Raw genomic sequence first — 18,213 nt, 5'->3', positions numbered from 1 at the left:
TTTAAAAAAATGAAATGAAAATATTCACTTGAATAGAATGGAATAGAAACTATTTTCTGTAGCAATAATAACAGGATTTAAGTAACATGTAACCCTAGCCAAGAATATTAAGAACAAATTATAGGTGTGCAGTGAAGAAAAAGATGGCAGTAATCTGTTGATGAATTGCCACAAGCATGGTTTAACATGACAGTGGTCAGTTATCTTGTGAATTGTGTCTCTCCCTGCAAACCAGACTGCTGGCATCTTCCCACAATGGGGGCATTCCCAGGTATCGAGATATGCTGTATGAATACACTATATAATATAATCAGTTCAAAATGCAATACTGTCATTTTCATCTGTTCTCCAAAGAACCTAAACTAGATCATTCAAAGCTTAGCTGAAGGGAGGCTTCCAACAATCACAAACAAACCGCATTGGAAACTAGCAGTGTCTGGGGAAAAACTGTAAGACAGCTCAGAAATACCAGGCAAGTTGCACTGAAACATAATAAAAGTACTGGGGAAAAAAAGCTGAAAAGCAGCCATGATACTGTTGGTATATTTGTCGTGTGTTATTTTGGACTAAGGTAGTACTGGTCTGGAATGCAAGTTTATTTTTTTGGTTTTGGGGACGGGTGGCGGGGTGTTAACAGTTGCACCTATTACAGTTTGATGGCAAAATGGTGATACAACAATGGTAGACTATACAACACAAGCAAAGCAAAAATAAAAACAAAGCCACCTTAATGGACATAATTGTTAAGGTCTGAAGAGAAACTGAAGTATAGTAGGTCTTGCTTGCAGAGTAATTTGTGAGTTAGCAGGGGGCAGGGGAATTGGATGGACAGGAAAAGCCGTGTGTGTGTGTGTGTGTGTGTGTGTGTGTGTGTGTTGGAACAGCTGAAGTCTGGCCCTGGATCGTCTGGAATGCGGTAGATGGTGAGAGAAACGGGACTTTTATGGAAACTAGGAGCTTGAAACGTAACTTCACCCAAACGACATTCAGTCTGACTACGAAGAACGAAGTACACGCGCTTCTCTGTGCTTCAACAAGTTTGGATTATAGTTCGTCTTTTTTATTAGATTAAATACTTTATTTACGGAGCGCATTCTTAGAGGAGACGGGCGCTGGATAACTTGTAAAAGGTAAATCAATCATTTTTTTTCCATAACAAATCGTTATAAGAATACACGTTTATTGTACATGGTAAATCGCAAGCATATGATTACATTATGAGTGCAAGTCAACAAACATCTCACAGCTGTAAACATATTTGTCTAGCAAGCAAAAAAAATGATTTAATTAAGATGTACTCATTGTAATACAAAGTTAACTTTGCCTTTTACTGAGTTGTTATAGTACGTTAGAAATTAAGTTTTTTAAGAAGACATACATCTTGCGTTTTTATTTTTATTATGCCGTTTTTTAAAAAAAGTTTAGGAATTAAGGCAAATTCAATCTATACTGTTTAATTAATCTATTTATTTATTTATAAGTAAACGAGAGAATGTTATAATCTCGAGTGTCGTTGCTTGTGATACCAGGATACTGTCCAGCTGTCCCTATCATCAGCCACAGGGAAGCTATTTTCAGTGCATTCGGCTTGGGACTGCTGATAGCTGAGCTCTAAGTGTTTTTAATTCTATCTAGACCATTCCAGACCACGAGGAATCGTGCTTCACGTGGGTCTGTATCTGTAGTATTTATCCTAGCCAAGGTCGAACTGAACTCAACTTTTTAATGTGTTTACTTCTATTGTCTGTAAAAAGAGAAAGTAAAGTATCTGTTGGTTCCCTTGAAAGTCATTGGCAGCCTTGAGATAAGTGCAACCCGACATTTTCATGAAAACCGTTATCGCCGTTGGGGATATTATATTTCACCTTATTATTTTTATAGGAGTTTTAGGCAGTTAGATTTAGGAGAATAACTTCCTTTTAGCAGTTTAGTTCTGGATATTATTGCATATTTAATCTAATTGGAACATTTTGGGGTCCAGTTTTAGTTCAAGCAAAGGGGAAGACGATTGCTTGTTAGGCCCAAAGTATGCATGGGCATTTTTGTGAAAAGAAGGGAAGCAGCAAGTGACTGGCAATTAAGGCATGTTGGATCCTCACCTATGAAATGACGTTGGATTTCGCTGTGCTGCTAGTGTGCGAGAAAAGGGGCAAATGGAAAAGGCTGCTCTAATCCAAAATAGGATTATCAGACATATATTACTGGATCTAGGTGAAGGTGAAACTGTCCCAAAACCTAATCTTCCCCTAAATGTACTTTAAAAAAAAAAAAAAAAATTCTGCTCTGAAAATGTGTCTTTGCCTTAAAAAAATATGCCCTAGTTATAAATAAATAAAATACTGGGTTGGTTATCAGTGATATTAAGATCACAGTAAATGTGTGCTATTTCCAACTCCTAATTGTTTCTGGTCACCAGAGGTTAATGACAATTATTACTTTTATCAGGAAGGTTATGGACTAGCATTGGTTATGTTTGTAAATGACCCACTGGATAGAATGTTGCCACGCTAGGGGTACCATGTGGTGTTGTATCTGTTTATGTTTAGGTGCCTTCTGAACAATAGCGCTCACACACTGAATCAAGTGCCCAGTCAACGGGTCAAAAAGGAGCAGCCATGACTGACGTGGCACAAAAAGCAGAGGTAAGTGTGTAGTTCAAGCAGTAATGTTTAATATGATTCAGTATAAAATGTAATACAAATTCCATGTTAGAAATTCTGAACTGGATGGATACTGTAATGGATAATGCACATTGTACAAGGTGTTCTGGAATTATCATAGGTTTTATTTAATTCAGTGACACCACTCTAGCCTATTCTAGTATATGCACGCAAACATATATGTGTGTGTGTGTGTACACCAGATACCACACCTTGAAAATCGAGTGAAGCAAGCTATTTTATTCAATGTTCTTCCTTCTTCATGCAAGTCAAGGTTATTATAATAGTAGAAAACACTAGTGGAGGCTTTGAGTAAATTGTTGATGCTCATAATGCATCAGAGTAGAAAAATGCAACATGTCTAAGCCTTCTGCACAGCAGTGTATATACTGTGATATATATAATTACAGAAAAATGCATACTTGCAAATATCTGTCCTTCACTGAAAATGTCTCTCATTCACACCTTTACATTTCTCTTGTCTTCTCTTCCTATAACATCTTTTAATTAGGCAATATTTTGTTCAGCATTGTGTCAAGCAGACAAACTCACTTCATAAATACATGTGGTTTGCACCATTCTGAAAGTTGGTCTCTGCTACATGTAATACACATCTAACCACGTTTTGTAGATGACCGACCACCTGCCTTAAAAAAAACAAAAAAAACACCAGTTCAGACCTGCTGCAGAAGGGTTCCTGGTACACACTGTTGTAGGAGACCTCTTTCATCCAGACCCAAGGGAGGCTGCCAAGGACAGCTTTTATCTGTACAGTTGTAACATTAAATTTGGCTTTTTCAAGAACATGTGGTATATATGCCTAATTCAGCCTATATAATTATACTTAATATATTATACTTAAGTTGGTTATGTCCATAAGTAAATACTTTTTTTACATGCTTCTTGGGTTCTACAGAATGTTAAATTGTTCTTCATGTAATAGTTTCCAGTCTAATAGCAATAACACTGCCCTTTCCAAGTCTTACATTAAACCACACATCTAAATCAAACTACCAAGTGCACAACATACAGCTTCATTAAGTGTCTAATACATAATACTGAGCTCAGAGGATACCACCATATAATTCAATTAAAATACCTAATATCTATTACATTTTAAAAGTACTTTAAATGTTAATGTTATGCATTTTTTAAGAATACCCCAACATATTAAACCATATCTCTTAGAAATTCACCATTTTACCCAAGTAGACCCATCTGAATTGGATTCTGTTATCTACACAGCCTCTGCAGCAATCTTTCTAACTTTGATCTTTTCTGATCTTTTTCTTTCCCTTTTCTTTGTTTTTCCTGTCTGTCCATCATTTCTGAAGATCCTTCTTTCTTCTTCCAAACCTGTTGCGAAAAGCTATGTGCCCAAACTGGGCCAGGGGGATGTAAAGAATAAGTTTGAAGCCATGCAGAAAGCAAGGGCAGAGCGAAGTCATAAAAGAAGTGTGGATGAACATCAAAGAAGGAGGGAGCAGTACATTAGAGAGAAAGAGTGGAACAGGCGAAAGCAGGAGGTCAATACTTTAAAAACACAGCATTCAGATAACGTTGTGTGCAATTAACCCTGTTTTGCATGCTATGGCTGCCATTCATCAGGCTCCCTGAGATGCTGGTGTTGATGTTGACACATTATAGTATCATCATTAGTCGACAATCTCACTCAGAGATCGTACAGCATTGCTCAATTTTGGACTGTCTAAAGGTGTATTAATATACAGGGGGTTAGAAAGTAAGTTTACCACACCAATGATATGGTGCCTTGATGTGGTAAACTTACTTTCAAATCACCCTGTACATTTAACTTGGTCAGCATCTTAAATTCAGTGGCTATTTAGTTCTTAAAATATTTTGTTTGATCAATATCAAGGGAGCAAAAATGGTCACAATTCATGATTTTAGTGTTAAACCATAACCGAAATCCTCTAAAAACAGTACATCTTATTACAAACACTCCCTTTTTGCATTGCTTCCATTCCAGTTTTGAATCTCCTGCCTCCTGTCTTCCATCATTAAGCTCTTTTGATCACCTAACAAAATGCAGCATAGCATCAACTATATTGACTATGTTCAAATTGGATTCAAAACCAATAACATAAAAATGTATTTCCAGGGAAGCCAATTATTAAAATTAACTTGTATGAATGTTACATTAATAAAGGTTTTCTTCAACTTGGGTTAACTCGAAGTTCTTAAAAAAAAAAAAAAACCTCATAAAACAGCAAAAAGAATGAATTATGAATGCAAAAGCAGGATTCATATTTGGTGTGGGTTAAATAACATTTAAAAAAAAAAAGCTTGACCTTTGAATTGTATGGGTTTTTCACAGATTAAAGAACTTCTTGCCTCTGATGATGAAGAAGAGGTTAAGCCAGCAAAACCAGAAAAAAGCTACGTGCCAAAGATAACAGGTAAGCATGAAGCCTGACATCAGGGTCTATAGATGTTGAATCAATGTCTATAAAGGTGCTCTCCTATTTTAATAATAATAATAATAATAATAATAATAATAATAATAATAATAACAATAATAATAATAATAATGTACTTGTGTGACCTCCAGGGAGTGTAAAGGGTAAATTTGCAGAAATGGAGAAGCAAAGACAAGAGGGACAGAAAAAGAGAACTAAGGAGGAAAGACAGAGGCGCCTCACACAGGATTTAGCGGAAAAGAAGAAGATTCAACGAGAGCTGGCCAAGAAAGCTGAGGAGGTGGGTTTATTATTCAAGCACTGATCCCAGTAGGTAAAGATGTCAATATTTATAGATACCTTGAATTACTTGAAAGCGAGTGATTTGAATTTCAAGAGACCATTATACATGTGTGCCATAGTAAAGCTGAACAACACTACTTTATTACTGTTACCCTTACTGTAAAAGTGAGCAAGTGAATGTAAGAAATGTTTATACAAGCTCATGCTAAAAACTAGAACGAGAACAATGTTATTAAAGCTCCACTGTATCTTCCTGCAGGATTACAGTGGATAAAGACTAGCTAAGCTCATTCTCTTCTAAGATAAGTTCATGGAAGCTAACTGTAATAGATTAGAATGAATATTGCATTAAACTAAAGAAAATTGCAGAATTGCCATTTTAATGTTTTTTGCAGTCTACTTTGCTTTGTTAAAGATTTATTTTTACTGGGCTGCATACTCTTAAAATGTTTTTTCGGATCATACTTTTAAAATGCTTTTAGGATCATACTCTTAAAATGTTTTTAGGATCAAACTTTTAAAATGCTTTAGGATCAGACTCTTAAAATATTTTTAGGATCATACTCTTAAAATGTTTTTAGGATCATACTCTTAAAATATTTTTAGGATCATACTTTTAAAATGTTTTTAGGATCATACTCAAAATGTTTTTAGGATCATACTTTTAAAATGCTTTAGGATCATACTCTTAAAATATTTTTAGGATCATACTCTTAAAATGTTTTTAGGATCATACTTTTAAAATGTTTTTAGGATCATACTCAAAATGTTTTTAGGATCATACTTTTAAAATGCTTTAGGATCATACTCTTAAAATATTTTTAGGATCATACTCTTAAAATGTTTTTAGGATCATACTTTTAAAATGTTTTTAGGATCATACTCAAAATGTTTTTAGGATCATACTTTTAAAATGTTTTAGGATCATACTCTTAAAATATTTTTAGGATCATACTCTTAAAATGTTTTTAGGATCATACTCTTAAAATATTTTTAGGATCATACTTTTAAAATGTTTTTAGGATCATACTCAAAATGTTTTTAGGATCATACTTTTAAAATGCTTTAGGATCAGACTCTTAAAATGTTTTTAGGATCATACTCTTAAAATATTTTTAGGATCATACTTTTAAAATGTTTTTAGGATCATACTCAAAATGTTTTTAGGATCATACTTTTAAAATGCTTTAGGATCATACTCTTAAAATATTTTTAGGATCATACTCTTAAAATGTTTTTAGGATCATACTTTTCCACTCATTTGTACATGTACTGAAAATGAGGGTAAATACACATACGTATTTAACCTGCCAACCAATAGATACTTAGACACTATCGACCCCAATTAGCACTAAGCTTAGACTACCTTGTGTTACCTTAGGTAAGGTAGTCAAAAGCTAGTTCTAATCAAGGTCTGTGAAACCAGACCTGTGTGTTTAACAGTTTGTAGATAATAATTAGCTTAAACAAATTATTGGTGACACCATTTTCAAAGAAAACTTCATCAAGTAATGGCAAAAAATTCTCGTTCAATAGATCGATGACATTATATATACTGGATGTGACTCAGAAGTAAAGGTAAATTCCTATTTCTTCATCTGCCCTCCTACACTTTTCCTGAAAACAATTTCATTTTCACAAATAATTACATGATTATATATACTTGGGTATGTACTGATTATTCAAAGTCAGTACAGGGGTTTACTAAGGTGATCTAAGTAACTGTATGTACACTAATTTAATGTGACAATTAACCTAACAATATAAATTTTTCTATTTGAATTATACATGAGCAAGTGAAGCGTTATAAGCCACCATTTTCTGTGGGTCTCATTATCACTGAAAATCAGGGCATTCCAGGCTTCTGAACCGCTGTACTAACACTGGGTCGACGTCTGAACAACAATTTATATGTACCAGCAGAAAATCTGCATGTCTTATTGTTTAATCAACCTATTCCTGTTTTAGTTGTGGAGAATCTTTTTTTTTCTTTTTTTTCCCCCATAAGTACATACCATTGATGTGCTTTGTCTATCCGGGTCAGATGTCTATAGATTTCCAATTACAGGACTGCTATACATTACTGCTGCACTATCCTGTGGTCTATATCTGTGTATATGATTTTTCTTCCCAAAAACAGGAAGGCGATGATTCACTTCTCATCAAAGTAGTTCCAGTAAAACATTCAAAATCCCCTGGCAAGATTAAAGTAAACTTTGAAGATCTAGAAAAAGCGAGAGAAGAGGAAGAGAAGCAGAAAATTGAGGGTGAGAAGAAGAAAAGATATGAAGAGCACAGGCGTTCCTTCCGTGAAGCTAAACGTCTTTCAGTCTCGGTAAGGCTTGCTTCAAAAACTGCAGTCATTCTTCTCCTCCCAAGTTAAAATCAAACGTGCTTAGTATGTGCAGGGCTGACATGTAATCATTTCTGCCTAATAAATATTGATTCTGCACGTATGCAACTTCATAGCTTTAATAAAATACTTTTCAAGGATGACAGTGAAACGCAAACCAAAGAAGTGAAGGAACAAACCACTCCTGGGAAGCTGAAGCTGACGTTTGAGGAAATTGAAAGGGAAAGGCAGGAGCTGAGGAAGCAGCAGGCCGAGGAGGCGGCAAAGCAGCGGCTGGAGGAGGAAAAGCGTGCCTTCGAGGAAGCAAAACTTCACATGGTAGAGAAAGACAGAGGCTCTGTACTTTTAATGTATTGACAATTAGTTGTATATTTTTAACTGAAGTGGTTTTTTGGGTTTTTTTACATTTTCAGTGTAAAAAAAAAAAAAAAGTTCCATAACTTTACCTTTGTTTTGGGGTATAGAATCATTAGGGAATTTAAGGCAATACTTATGTGTCTGTCTTATGTACCCTTGTCTCTCGTAATTCCTTCCAATTTAGTAATTGAAGCCTTTATTAAAGATGATTAATGCACATACACCTCTATTTAAAAAAAAAAAAAACAACGTTCAATACACTATTAATAATTAAGTGACAAGAATCCCCTGCATGATTTATTTAGTCTCCTCATTATTTTATAAGCGGTAAGGATGTGTAAGTGATTTAGACATGCACTCTGGTTCTGAGTATAGTGGTTATTATCCTACAGTAGACAGTTTATACTTGACCCTCTAAAGCTAATGGGAGTTTACATACGGAGTATACCATGCTTAAGAATGCTTAAAACCAACATGATTCTCTTTGTTTAAGGAAAATAATGACGAGGAAGAACAAGGAGCCCAGTCTGTGAAAGATGAGTTCCGCCCCGGCAAATTGAAACTTAGCTTTGAGGAGCTGGAACGGCAAAGAATAGAGGAAGAAAGGAGAAAAGCAGAAGAAGAATCTAAAAGGCGTATTGAAGAAGAAAAGAAAGCGTTCGCCGAAGCCAGAAAGAGCATGGTTAGTATGGAAGCTGGGTTGAGTTCAACCATTAGAACTCAAACATAAAGGGAAAACAATTTCAATCTACTGTTTCTGTAAAAAAAAAAAAAAAATTTAATAATATTGTAAAACTGGTAAATGACAAAGGGGGGGGGAACCTGTTGTGAAAAAATCCTTGACAAGGCAGTAAGATTCTAGAACCTGCAACAGCAACATCAGCTCAAAAAAGACACTATATCTGTAGGATTTTCTGTTTAATACAGCCTCAATCTGAATGCTTAAATTAAAGTTAAATATGTGACTTTGTAATCACCCTGCGTATTTAATGTTGGCTCTGTCCAAGGACTAAACACTAAATAGTGTAATTTTAGTATTATAAAAAAGATAAACCTGGAAGGTATTATTTAGTTGATAGATACCAGTGCTTTTTTCCAGCATGATCTTTTTTATCCTATAATACCATGGGTTGCTTTAACTTTACAACACAAAAACGCAATTGAAGACGACCTAAGTGCATGCAGACAGAATGCTATTATTTCATGGGTTCAGTTATTAAACCCGCAGTCTTGTTCTATGCACAGGTCTTTGATGACGATGACGAAATTCTTGCTGCGATTCTTATCAAAGAAAGTGTCAAACCAGGGAAACTAAGTATCAGTTTTGAAGAACTGGAAAGGCAGCGGCGTGAGGAAGAGCATCGGAAAACAGAGGAAGAATCCAGAAAAAGGCTTGAGGAAGAAAAAAGGCTGTTTGCAGAAGCCAGGAAGAGCATGGTAAGTCTCATCATCTTTACCCTAAAGCTAAATCTGGAACTACGGATAGACAGTGTATATACTGTACCCTGGATTTCTAAAACGGTATTTATGTATATAATAGGGCATTTTTGCTTCAAGCACTTATTGCATTACACATTTGCTCAAGTGCCTGCCATGAAATCCAATGCTTGTAGTGTCTTAGAAAGTAAGCTTTTTGCATCTGGTGCAAATTGTTTTTAGTCATTGTACATGTTCGATGCGGATTGCTTTATATGTATGTACCAGCATTATTTTAAGCTTACAAATAGGGTAAGGTATTATTATAGTTGAAGATGTTTGGAATACTTTGGACTGGTCATTTCTACACTGGACAAATGTTAGTTTAGAAATGTTTAACATACCTTATAACCAGGCCAGGAATAGGATTGATTCCATAGGATTTTATGCTTATTTTAAGAATCACAGTTCAAAATCATGCTTGCACACGGCTTTTCTGCTTAAATGGATGTTAAAAATGCACTATGTTCCTAATTATTTTTAAAGAGTCCAGGCCAGGATCAGGAAAATTCGATCATGAAGAATTATGGAGATGAAGTAAGACAAATGCATTTAAGACTTCGTAAACTGTCTCACTATTTTTATCAGTGTGCCTCTATAAATATTTTGAAGTCACAAAGACCTCCCAGCACATAGGTATCTGTTTGTAGGCACTTGCATGCATGTTAAGCTATGGCCTGCATCTAAGGCATCTGAGCTCTGTATTTAAAACAGACACAAGCTGTGTTATAAATGGACATCTTAAAATACCAGCGTGCTTCACCAAAATATATTGTTTTTGAAAAAGATACTAGATGGGGACGAACAAGGCCTTGTGAAAAGTGAGTCTCAAGAAGCACTCGCCCGAGGGAAACTGGAAATTAATTTCGAGGAGCTGCTGAAACAAAAGGAAGAAGCAGAACGAAGACGTACAGAGGAGGAGCGCAAGCAAAAACTGGAAATGGAACAGCAAGAGTTTGAGCAAATGCGACTAGAAATGGAAGAGGTTTGCCTTTAACATTGTCTTCTGCCTAGCTGCATGATGTAAAGATGGGTTTAGACTGGATGCTTGTGGGGTTTTATACTTGACCTATCTTACCTGGTTCAAAACGATGAGGTCTCTAAATAAAGCAATTGGCTTCATGTGATTCTTCTGCTGGGTTTAAGTTGGGTAGCCTTCTTAGGTGTAAGACAGAATAGAAACAGAATGCAGGTCCTGGGGTCACTTACCGCTTGGTAGTCCTTCCTTTTAAACAGTAGCAATATCAAAAAAATGAACTGCTGTGCTTCCATTGCAACAGCACCATCTGTCATGTATAATTGTATTGACTAACCTGTAAAATACCTCTTGTGGTCAATAACCCAGATAGAAAAAACAACAAAAGCAATGAAAACTTTTAAGACAAAGTAAAAAGATTCAAATACCAACAGTTCACTGTGCAGTTTTTTTCTGTTTGTGCTTCTAAATAGGATGAAGTAAATGAAAGCATTGAAGTTTTAAGTACCGAGTATGAAGAATTGATTAAGCTAAAGAGAACTGGCTCAATTCAAGCTAAGAACTTGAAGTCCAAGTTTGAAAAGATCAAACAACTCACAGAAGAGGAAATTCAGAAGAAAATTGATGAAGAGAGGGCCAGAAGAAAAGCCATTGATCTTGAAATCAAGGAGAGGGAAGCTGAAAGAGTTCAAGAGGTATTACTTGAGATGCACTTGTCAACTCCTACAATCTGTGACTGACTAAAATGATTTTATTACATAATAAAAAATATGAATGGACTTTGGGTCAGAACTGGTAGGGGCAATAGTAAGAGCAAGTGCTGTGACGTTTCAAGGGTATTTTCATCTCGAATAAGGGGTTAATCATTTAGCTTGTATAGGACATACCGGTATTAATTATACATATTTCATTGTACTGCATAAACTGTGGAATTATTTAGCTGCATTGTTGTATTGACACATTTAAATATACTTGTATTAGTGCAGTAACATTCTATACTGAAACTACAGAACATTACATAGTTACCAGTGAAGTTATTTTTAAATCAAGCAGCTATGCGTTAGGCAATTTGCTTGAACATCTATCCACCTTTAAACTGATGTAAACTTGAATTTGATAAATAATGCTGTTCATAAGTCAAAATATTGTAAAACCTCTGCTGCAGAATTTACAAAACTCATAAAATATTAATGTATAGTGTGATTTGTCGGTGTTGATCTAAAATATAGTTTTCTAGCACATATTAAAGTGTTTAGTCAGTGTAGTTACGGTGTATTGATTATTTCTAGGTACATACAAAGGGAACTGGTCAAAATAACCTGTATTGATTGAGGTTCATGCAAACCAGTCTAGAGAAACACTGATTTTAGTTATGTAGTTGCTAGCAAGCTTGTAACATTTAAAGTTCAGAAGTAAAACTGTTGTTTTGATTCAATACATATAGGAAGATGAAGAGGAGAGCGGGACTCAAGCTGCCAGAATTGATGCTCCTTTTAAACACAAAGTGGACATGCGGGCTCGGTTTGAGCAGATGTCCAAAGTCAGAGAAGAGGAGGATAGAAAGAGAATTGAGGCACAGAAATTGCTAAGAATGCAGTTTGAACAAGAGGAAATTGATGCAGCATTGCAAAAGGCAAGTGTAAGATCCTTCCCCCCCCCCCCCCCCATTTGTCTTCCAAGGGTAATTTGATTTCAAGAATCTTTTCAATATAGAGTATATTACAGTCTTGCTCAATGGGTGCGACCGTCAATAACATTTTATGGATGTGCATGTCAACAATTTAGCTGTGTTGTACTAATGGACAATATGTACTGAAGACATCAACAGCAAACAAAACTGGCATTTTTAGAAGTAAATGATTTTGTTGAATGTTTCATTTGAAACATTCACCATTTATCACTGCATAAATTATTCTTACTTATAATAAATATAGGGCTATTGTGCAAGACACTGGGTACCTCCAAGGATTTTCTTTAAATCAGTATATTATTCGCCATTAAAACTTGTATGTTTTGGCAGAAAAAAGATGATGAGGAAGAGGAAGAGGGAAGTATCGTTAATGGGTCAACATATGAAGATGAAGAGGATCATGCAAGATCTGGGGCTCCATGGTTCAAGAAGCCTCTTAAAAACCAGTCAGTGGTTGATGCGGAACCAGTTCGATTTACAGTGAAAATCAATGGAGAACCAAAGCCGGAGGTGACTTGGTGGTTTGAAGGGGAAATGCTGCAGGACTGTGAGGACTATCAGTATATTGAAAGAGGAGAAACCTACTGCCTTTACCTCCCCGAGACCTTCCCTGAAGATGAAGGAGAATACATGTGCAAAGCAGTGAACAGTCGTGGCACAGCTGCTAGTACTTGCATTCTCACCATTGAAAGTAAGAGTTAATCCTAGAACTATATTTTACATCCTCTAAAAACATTCCATCAAGAGGGCAAGTGGGGGTTTAATGGTCTTGATTTTTTCAGTATTCTTTACCTTTTACCTTTCTATTCTTCTAACTCTCTTTATTCTTTCTTTTCTAGCTGAGGACTATTGATGCCCTATTTTATTGGAACGTTTCCCCTCTCCTTCACTTTTTCTCCATCTTTCCTATGGTGGGGCCAAAACAAACAAAAAAACAAACATTTTTCAATTTGGAAATAACTTGCTTTATTTTGTCATTCCTCCAGTGGTTAAACATTATGGTCTAGAAAACACATGAGCATTGTTTACATACGGATCTGTTTTTGTTCATGGTATTAACGACAAGGTTCAGCCTTCGAAGCACTCCGTAATGGCAGTAGCATACCGTCAATGCATGCTACTCGTGCCACTATGACCCATGTTAAATATGATTGTCGTATTGGTACATACTTCATAAAATGATGCACCATGGTATACCCTTGAGGGGAAATAGGTTTTCCTTAAATGATAGTCTGTCACTTTGGCTATAAAGACAGTAAATAAGTCTCCAATGTTAAGAATTAAACATGTCATTTTACATAAAGTACATACAACTGCAGTATGTTACATGTAACTGCAGCTCTAAAGTTAATGACCTAATTCAAAAGCATTTATTAACCCTCAAGAGCTGGTCATGCATTGAATAATTGTGTTTATTTCAAGGTGTTATAAAAGTTGAAGGTTCTTGTTAGAAACTAAAGTTAAGGACGACCTAGAAGTCTATTAACTTCTATTTATATTTGCATTTGACAATTCATGGTAAAAATGAAGACAAGCAGATTACATTGGGTTGTGAAATATGAAACATTTACAATTGTATAGCAACATTGGCTAGCTACTTACTCATTTACATGGTTATGGCTTAATTTCATTGCAGATTTTAGTAACTATCAAAACATCATTAAGTGTTTGTACAAACAAGTTTAATGTAACAAGAACACTGACAGTTCTAAAATAAATAAAAATTAAAACTGCCTTTTTATTGCCTCAGATGTGTTAAAACTGCATGATACAGATTAACCCTAACAAAGTAACTATGCCATGAATCACCTCATTTATGGTTGACTAACAACCAGTTAAGCACACCACAGGTTTATTTATTTTTTTATTTGCTTGTGTTTTCACAGAAACAAGATGTTCCAGTCTTCAAATACATACAATGGCATGTTCCCCATAATTGACAAAGCCCTAAAAAAAGGTACACTACCAAAGCACAACAATCTAGGTTTGAAACAGTAAATAGTCTCTATTTTAAAGCCCGGTCTCTCAATTTATTGTGCCAATACCCAAATGATTTACATATTTTTTTATTGTTTTAAAGCCAGTGTGTGAACAGCAAGCAGACAGAAAAAGTGCATGTGTGAGAGAATTGCGATGGGGAGTCACCAAATCTTCAGAGTTAAAGAAATACTAACAAATGAAGTTATTTTTTTCCTAGTGAAAATAAAATGATCTTACAGGGACATGCGGGTCGCACGTGGCCCGTTTATCATCTGACTGCGGCCCACGTATTAATTCAATTTCACTTTGTTGACTTGCTTTCTCATAAAAAGCAGAACACCGTTTTAATTTGTACTGTGGAGGGCAATTGCTTGTCATCAACTTAAGTCTCCAATTGATTTCATGAGTCTTCCTCTCCTTTCTGAAATGCACAAACCCGCTGCACTGAAAAGAACCCATTCCCAGCATAGGAGGCTTTTGTGACTTTTGCTAGTGCATTGTTGTCTGCTATAAGTTAACTACGCGCCAACTAAAATAAAAACCACTCCAGCAAGTAGCTATTTAATTTGCTTTGTACTATGCAATGCGTGTGTATATGGTAACAGTACAATATTAATGCTGTTTTTAACTATGTATTTTGTATGATGTGTCTGTGCAGTACGAAATAAAACAAACAGCAATTCTAAGGGAAATTGCCTCTAATTTTACACACCCCTCTATATATAATATATATATATAATATATATATATATATATATATATATATATATATATATATATATATATTATACACAAACACCTACCTTTGTATATAGCAGCTAAGGGTTAAACTCTGATTATTCTTTAGTAATGAGTGGCCCGCTATAAAACATGGTTAAACTAGTTTTCTGGATATGCGGTACAGACTACAGCTATGAATCCGAGAAAAACAAACACTCAAATGTCACAGGAGACTAAAATCACCAGGAGTGGTCCAGTGTTACAGCTCAAATTCAAATTGGGACCAACTTGTGCACGTGTGTTTAGTTCTCTTTTTTGTTTAGGTGGTCTTTGTATTTAGATCATTCAGAATTTACAAAGTGGAAACCTGTACCAACACATCATTTGATGTCCAGTACTTCTATAACACGCATTTAATGCACTTTTTAAAATTTCATGCAAACAAAAGCACTCGCTGTATAAGCCACAGATGCAGATTTGCTTTAAAAAAAAAAAAGGGAACAAAAACAAAACAAAACACATTTTGATGCTGATGCTCCCTGCTAATACCATAAAGGCCATACCATAGTTTTGTTTGAGAAAAATATGAATTCCTAATATTGCCTCTGCAGATAGAAAATAAAAAATAAAACACTGAAGACTACATAGAAATAATGAATGTGTACAATTTGAATATAAAAAGCAGCTTTTTAGAAATCATACAGCCCCCAAAAAATCCTCCTGCAAAAAGAAAACTAATTTTGGACAGCCCCTAAAAAAGGTATTATGTCACAGTGACAGGTAAATCTCTCTCAGAATAGGTGCACTTACATTATCTGTGGGAATACTTAATAAATCAGCTTGAAGTAAAACTCATGTCCATTTCATCAGATTAAGCTACATCTGGAATCTGTACAGCTTGTTTTCATTGGTTGACATGATGTAGCAAGGTTCTATTTCCAGAAATCAAGCCATTTGAACAATATAAAACATGCAGACATTTAGAAAGGCTTAATTTTGTTAAGCAAATAAACTGCTAGCATATGACAACCATAAGGGCAAAACAAACTGGGTGTGTCAAAAAAGGTTCTCATTTGTCAGATAACAAAAGAAATACACAAACCAATACTAAGCAGATTTCAACCACTATTTCAACCACCACTAAAAACAGACAGACATTCACACAATGCATATTTCAGCTAATATAAGTTTATTTGTGTTATTTTAAAACAATTCACAATTAATGTGCACACTCAAAAGGTGAACAGATACTTGTTAAATTACACACAAATGCATTTTTCACCATTTACTTTATTTGTACTTCTAACTCCCCTTTTGAATATTTCCCCATAAAGCTGTCTTATTTTCTACACCCAGTCATTTTCTAACACTTTCCTCAAGAGGACACAGCATCTCACATGTATATAGATTATGTGCAGCCATACATAAAATTGGCAATATATAAAACTCGCAAGTGTATGTTATATTTAAACATGACATTAAAATCGACACACTATATTGCCAAACACTAAGGTTACTCAAACATATATCTCGCTCAGAGTATAATACAAGTTAAATTTAAAGCATTAGATCTACTGTAAAGCTTTTGCAAATACCTGTATATCAAATAATGGTTACGTATGCTGCTAAATTCAAATTAAACTGCTGACTGTACAATTGTGAATTAAAACATATGCATTCCTCAAATGTAAGAGACAGTAAATGACAGTGAAACTGAAGCCCAAAAATTTTTAAAAAAATAACAAAAATAAATACTACTACTACAAAGCAGTACTAAGGTGCATTTTTAGAACATATAAACATCCGTTTATATAGTATTTCAATGCAAAAATTACATTTCTAAAGAAATACATAATCCAGAAACAGACCCTATACTGAAACAATTTCTCAATCATAACAGTTCCTCGAATTTACCTTATAAACTGGAGCCCTTGAATGGTCTATGTTCACCAGTGGCATACACTCAAAGGATTCCTCCTTAGGAACAAACTATCTCAGGGCCTGATTCTATGAACTATGCTTGCAGTATCTTCAACACTGTGTGTGAAAATGAAGGCAGCATTTTTAAAACAAATATATATAACACTACAAAATGAAATTAAGGGGCATCACTTTTTAAACCAACATTTATACTGTAAAACACATCTAATATCAAAAATGGTCTGCTGTTAAACTGACCGTCATCATACTACCAACTATTTGCATGCAACTTTAAAATACAGGAGATAGGCAATTAAAACTGGTTGAGGCATGGATATATTAATTCAGAAAAATGTACTCTTTTTGTATAACTAGATTACTAAAACATACAAAATCACTCATAAAAAGACACTAAAGGAATATGTAAAAAGCTAGTGTAGAACCTGCCATTTCAGTGATGCACGTTGACATTTCTTAGAATGTTTGTTTTTAAATGTATACATAAAAAGATCCCGGTAAATCAAGGTATTGTAGATATCCCACACAATTCATATTAAGGCATAATGCAGTCTAGATACAATATCCCAACAGCTGAGGTCTACCAACAAGTAAGCTATCCTTCATTAGATATGTTTAAAGTTGAACAATTGGCCATCATGCAATTCATTTAATAATCATTTGGATACAAATAGAAAATTAATTGCAATTATAAATAAATGACTGTTGCCATGTCTAAGCATTTCTTACTATACATAGAATCTTAACTTCCCTAAATTATAAGTTTTAGAACACTGAATTACTTTTGAAACATTTACTGCAACTACAAAAGCAAATCAAATCATTCACAATTCAAAACACTGGTGTCCTTAGGTTATGCTTACCTGTTGCACACTGCAGCAGAACCTAAGGTGCAAGGTCTGGGTGACACTGCAAAGATTAAATATTGCACTGTTTGCGATCAGTAAATATTCAACCATTCATTTATGAACCAATTCAACAGCCTCCAGTATGAAATGTTCTATCTGAATCACAGGAATGACTAGTTCATGGACCATAATGCTTAGAAATGTAGGTTTTCTGAGAGACGCTACCTCGTTTACTGTACATGCTATTCATTTTACAGATAACTAAATACATTTAGCGATGATAACCTTACTGTTAATTAAACCAAATGAGAATGCAATAACGGATTCTACAATACAAGTTATTAAAAATGAATTTGCAGACCTTAATCTTTTAAAAAATAAATACAAACTAGTATAACAGTATCTCTCCTTTCCACTTATTTAAAAACGTTCTTACTCTATTAGCATTGATGTAAAATCAGCACACTCTAAACAATTACTATATGACAGTGT

The 18,213-nt window shown here is 34.8% G+C and overlaps 1 protein-coding gene across 9 annotated transcripts; it reads left to right on the top strand.

Annotated features, from left to right (window-relative positions):
• Nucleotides 1-836: 836 nt before the first annotated feature.
• Nucleotides 837-14,901, top strand: LOC117407313 (nexilin-like). 9 transcript variants are annotated; one of them, XR_009329653.1, is made up of 17 exons: nucleotides 839-1,130; nucleotides 2,547-2,642; nucleotides 3,995-4,186; nucleotides 4,999-5,080; nucleotides 5,233-5,381; nucleotides 6,920-6,961; nucleotides 7,524-7,718; nucleotides 7,875-8,054; nucleotides 8,587-8,775; nucleotides 9,339-9,530; nucleotides 10,056-10,106; nucleotides 10,357-10,554; nucleotides 11,019-11,240; nucleotides 11,990-12,178; nucleotides 12,566-12,926; nucleotides 13,075-13,146; nucleotides 14,122-14,901. XR_009329653.1 is itself a non-coding variant. In XM_034012181.3 (16 exons), the coding sequence occupies exons 2-16, from the start codon at nucleotides 2,616-2,618 to the stop codon at nucleotides 14,169-14,171; spliced, it is 2,319 nt and encodes a 772-aa protein (XP_033868072.1). In that variant the 5' UTR covers nucleotides 839-1,130; nucleotides 2,547-2,615; the 3' UTR covers nucleotides 14,172-14,901. The 9 variants fall into 9 exon arrangements, 8 of the variants coding, with proteins under 8 accessions (XP_033868118.1, XP_033868072.1, XP_033868091.1 ...); XM_034012181.3 differs by lacking the exon at nucleotides 13,075-13,146; XM_034012200.3 differs by having other exon boundaries at nucleotides 13,075-14,901.
• The last annotated feature ends 3,312 nt before the right edge of the window (nucleotides 14,902-18,213 follow it).

Source organism: Acipenser ruthenus, chromosome 10 (assembly GCF_902713425.1).
Source record: "Acipenser ruthenus chromosome 10, fAciRut3.2 maternal haplotype, whole genome shotgun sequence".
NCBI classification, from domain to species: domain Eukaryota; kingdom Metazoa; phylum Chordata; class Actinopteri; order Acipenseriformes; family Acipenseridae; genus Acipenser; species Acipenser ruthenus.
This window is presented reverse-complemented; position numbering and strand designations above follow the sequence as displayed.

What these genes read in the sequence shown, in the direction of transcription:
- LOC117407313 (XM_034012181.3), top strand. Translation starts at nt 2,616, where the DNA reads ATGACTGACGTGGCACAAAAAGCAGAG. An exon ending in CTACGTGCCAAAGATAACAG is followed by an intron (nt 5,081 to 5,232) that starts GTAAGCATGAAG and finishes TGTGACCTCCAG; the next exon opens with GGAGTGTAAAGGGTAAATTT. An exon ending in TGGCCAAGAAAGCTGAGGAG is followed by an intron (nt 5,382 to 6,919) that starts GTGGGTTTATTA and finishes CTCGTTCAATAG; the next exon opens with ATCGATGACATTATATATAC.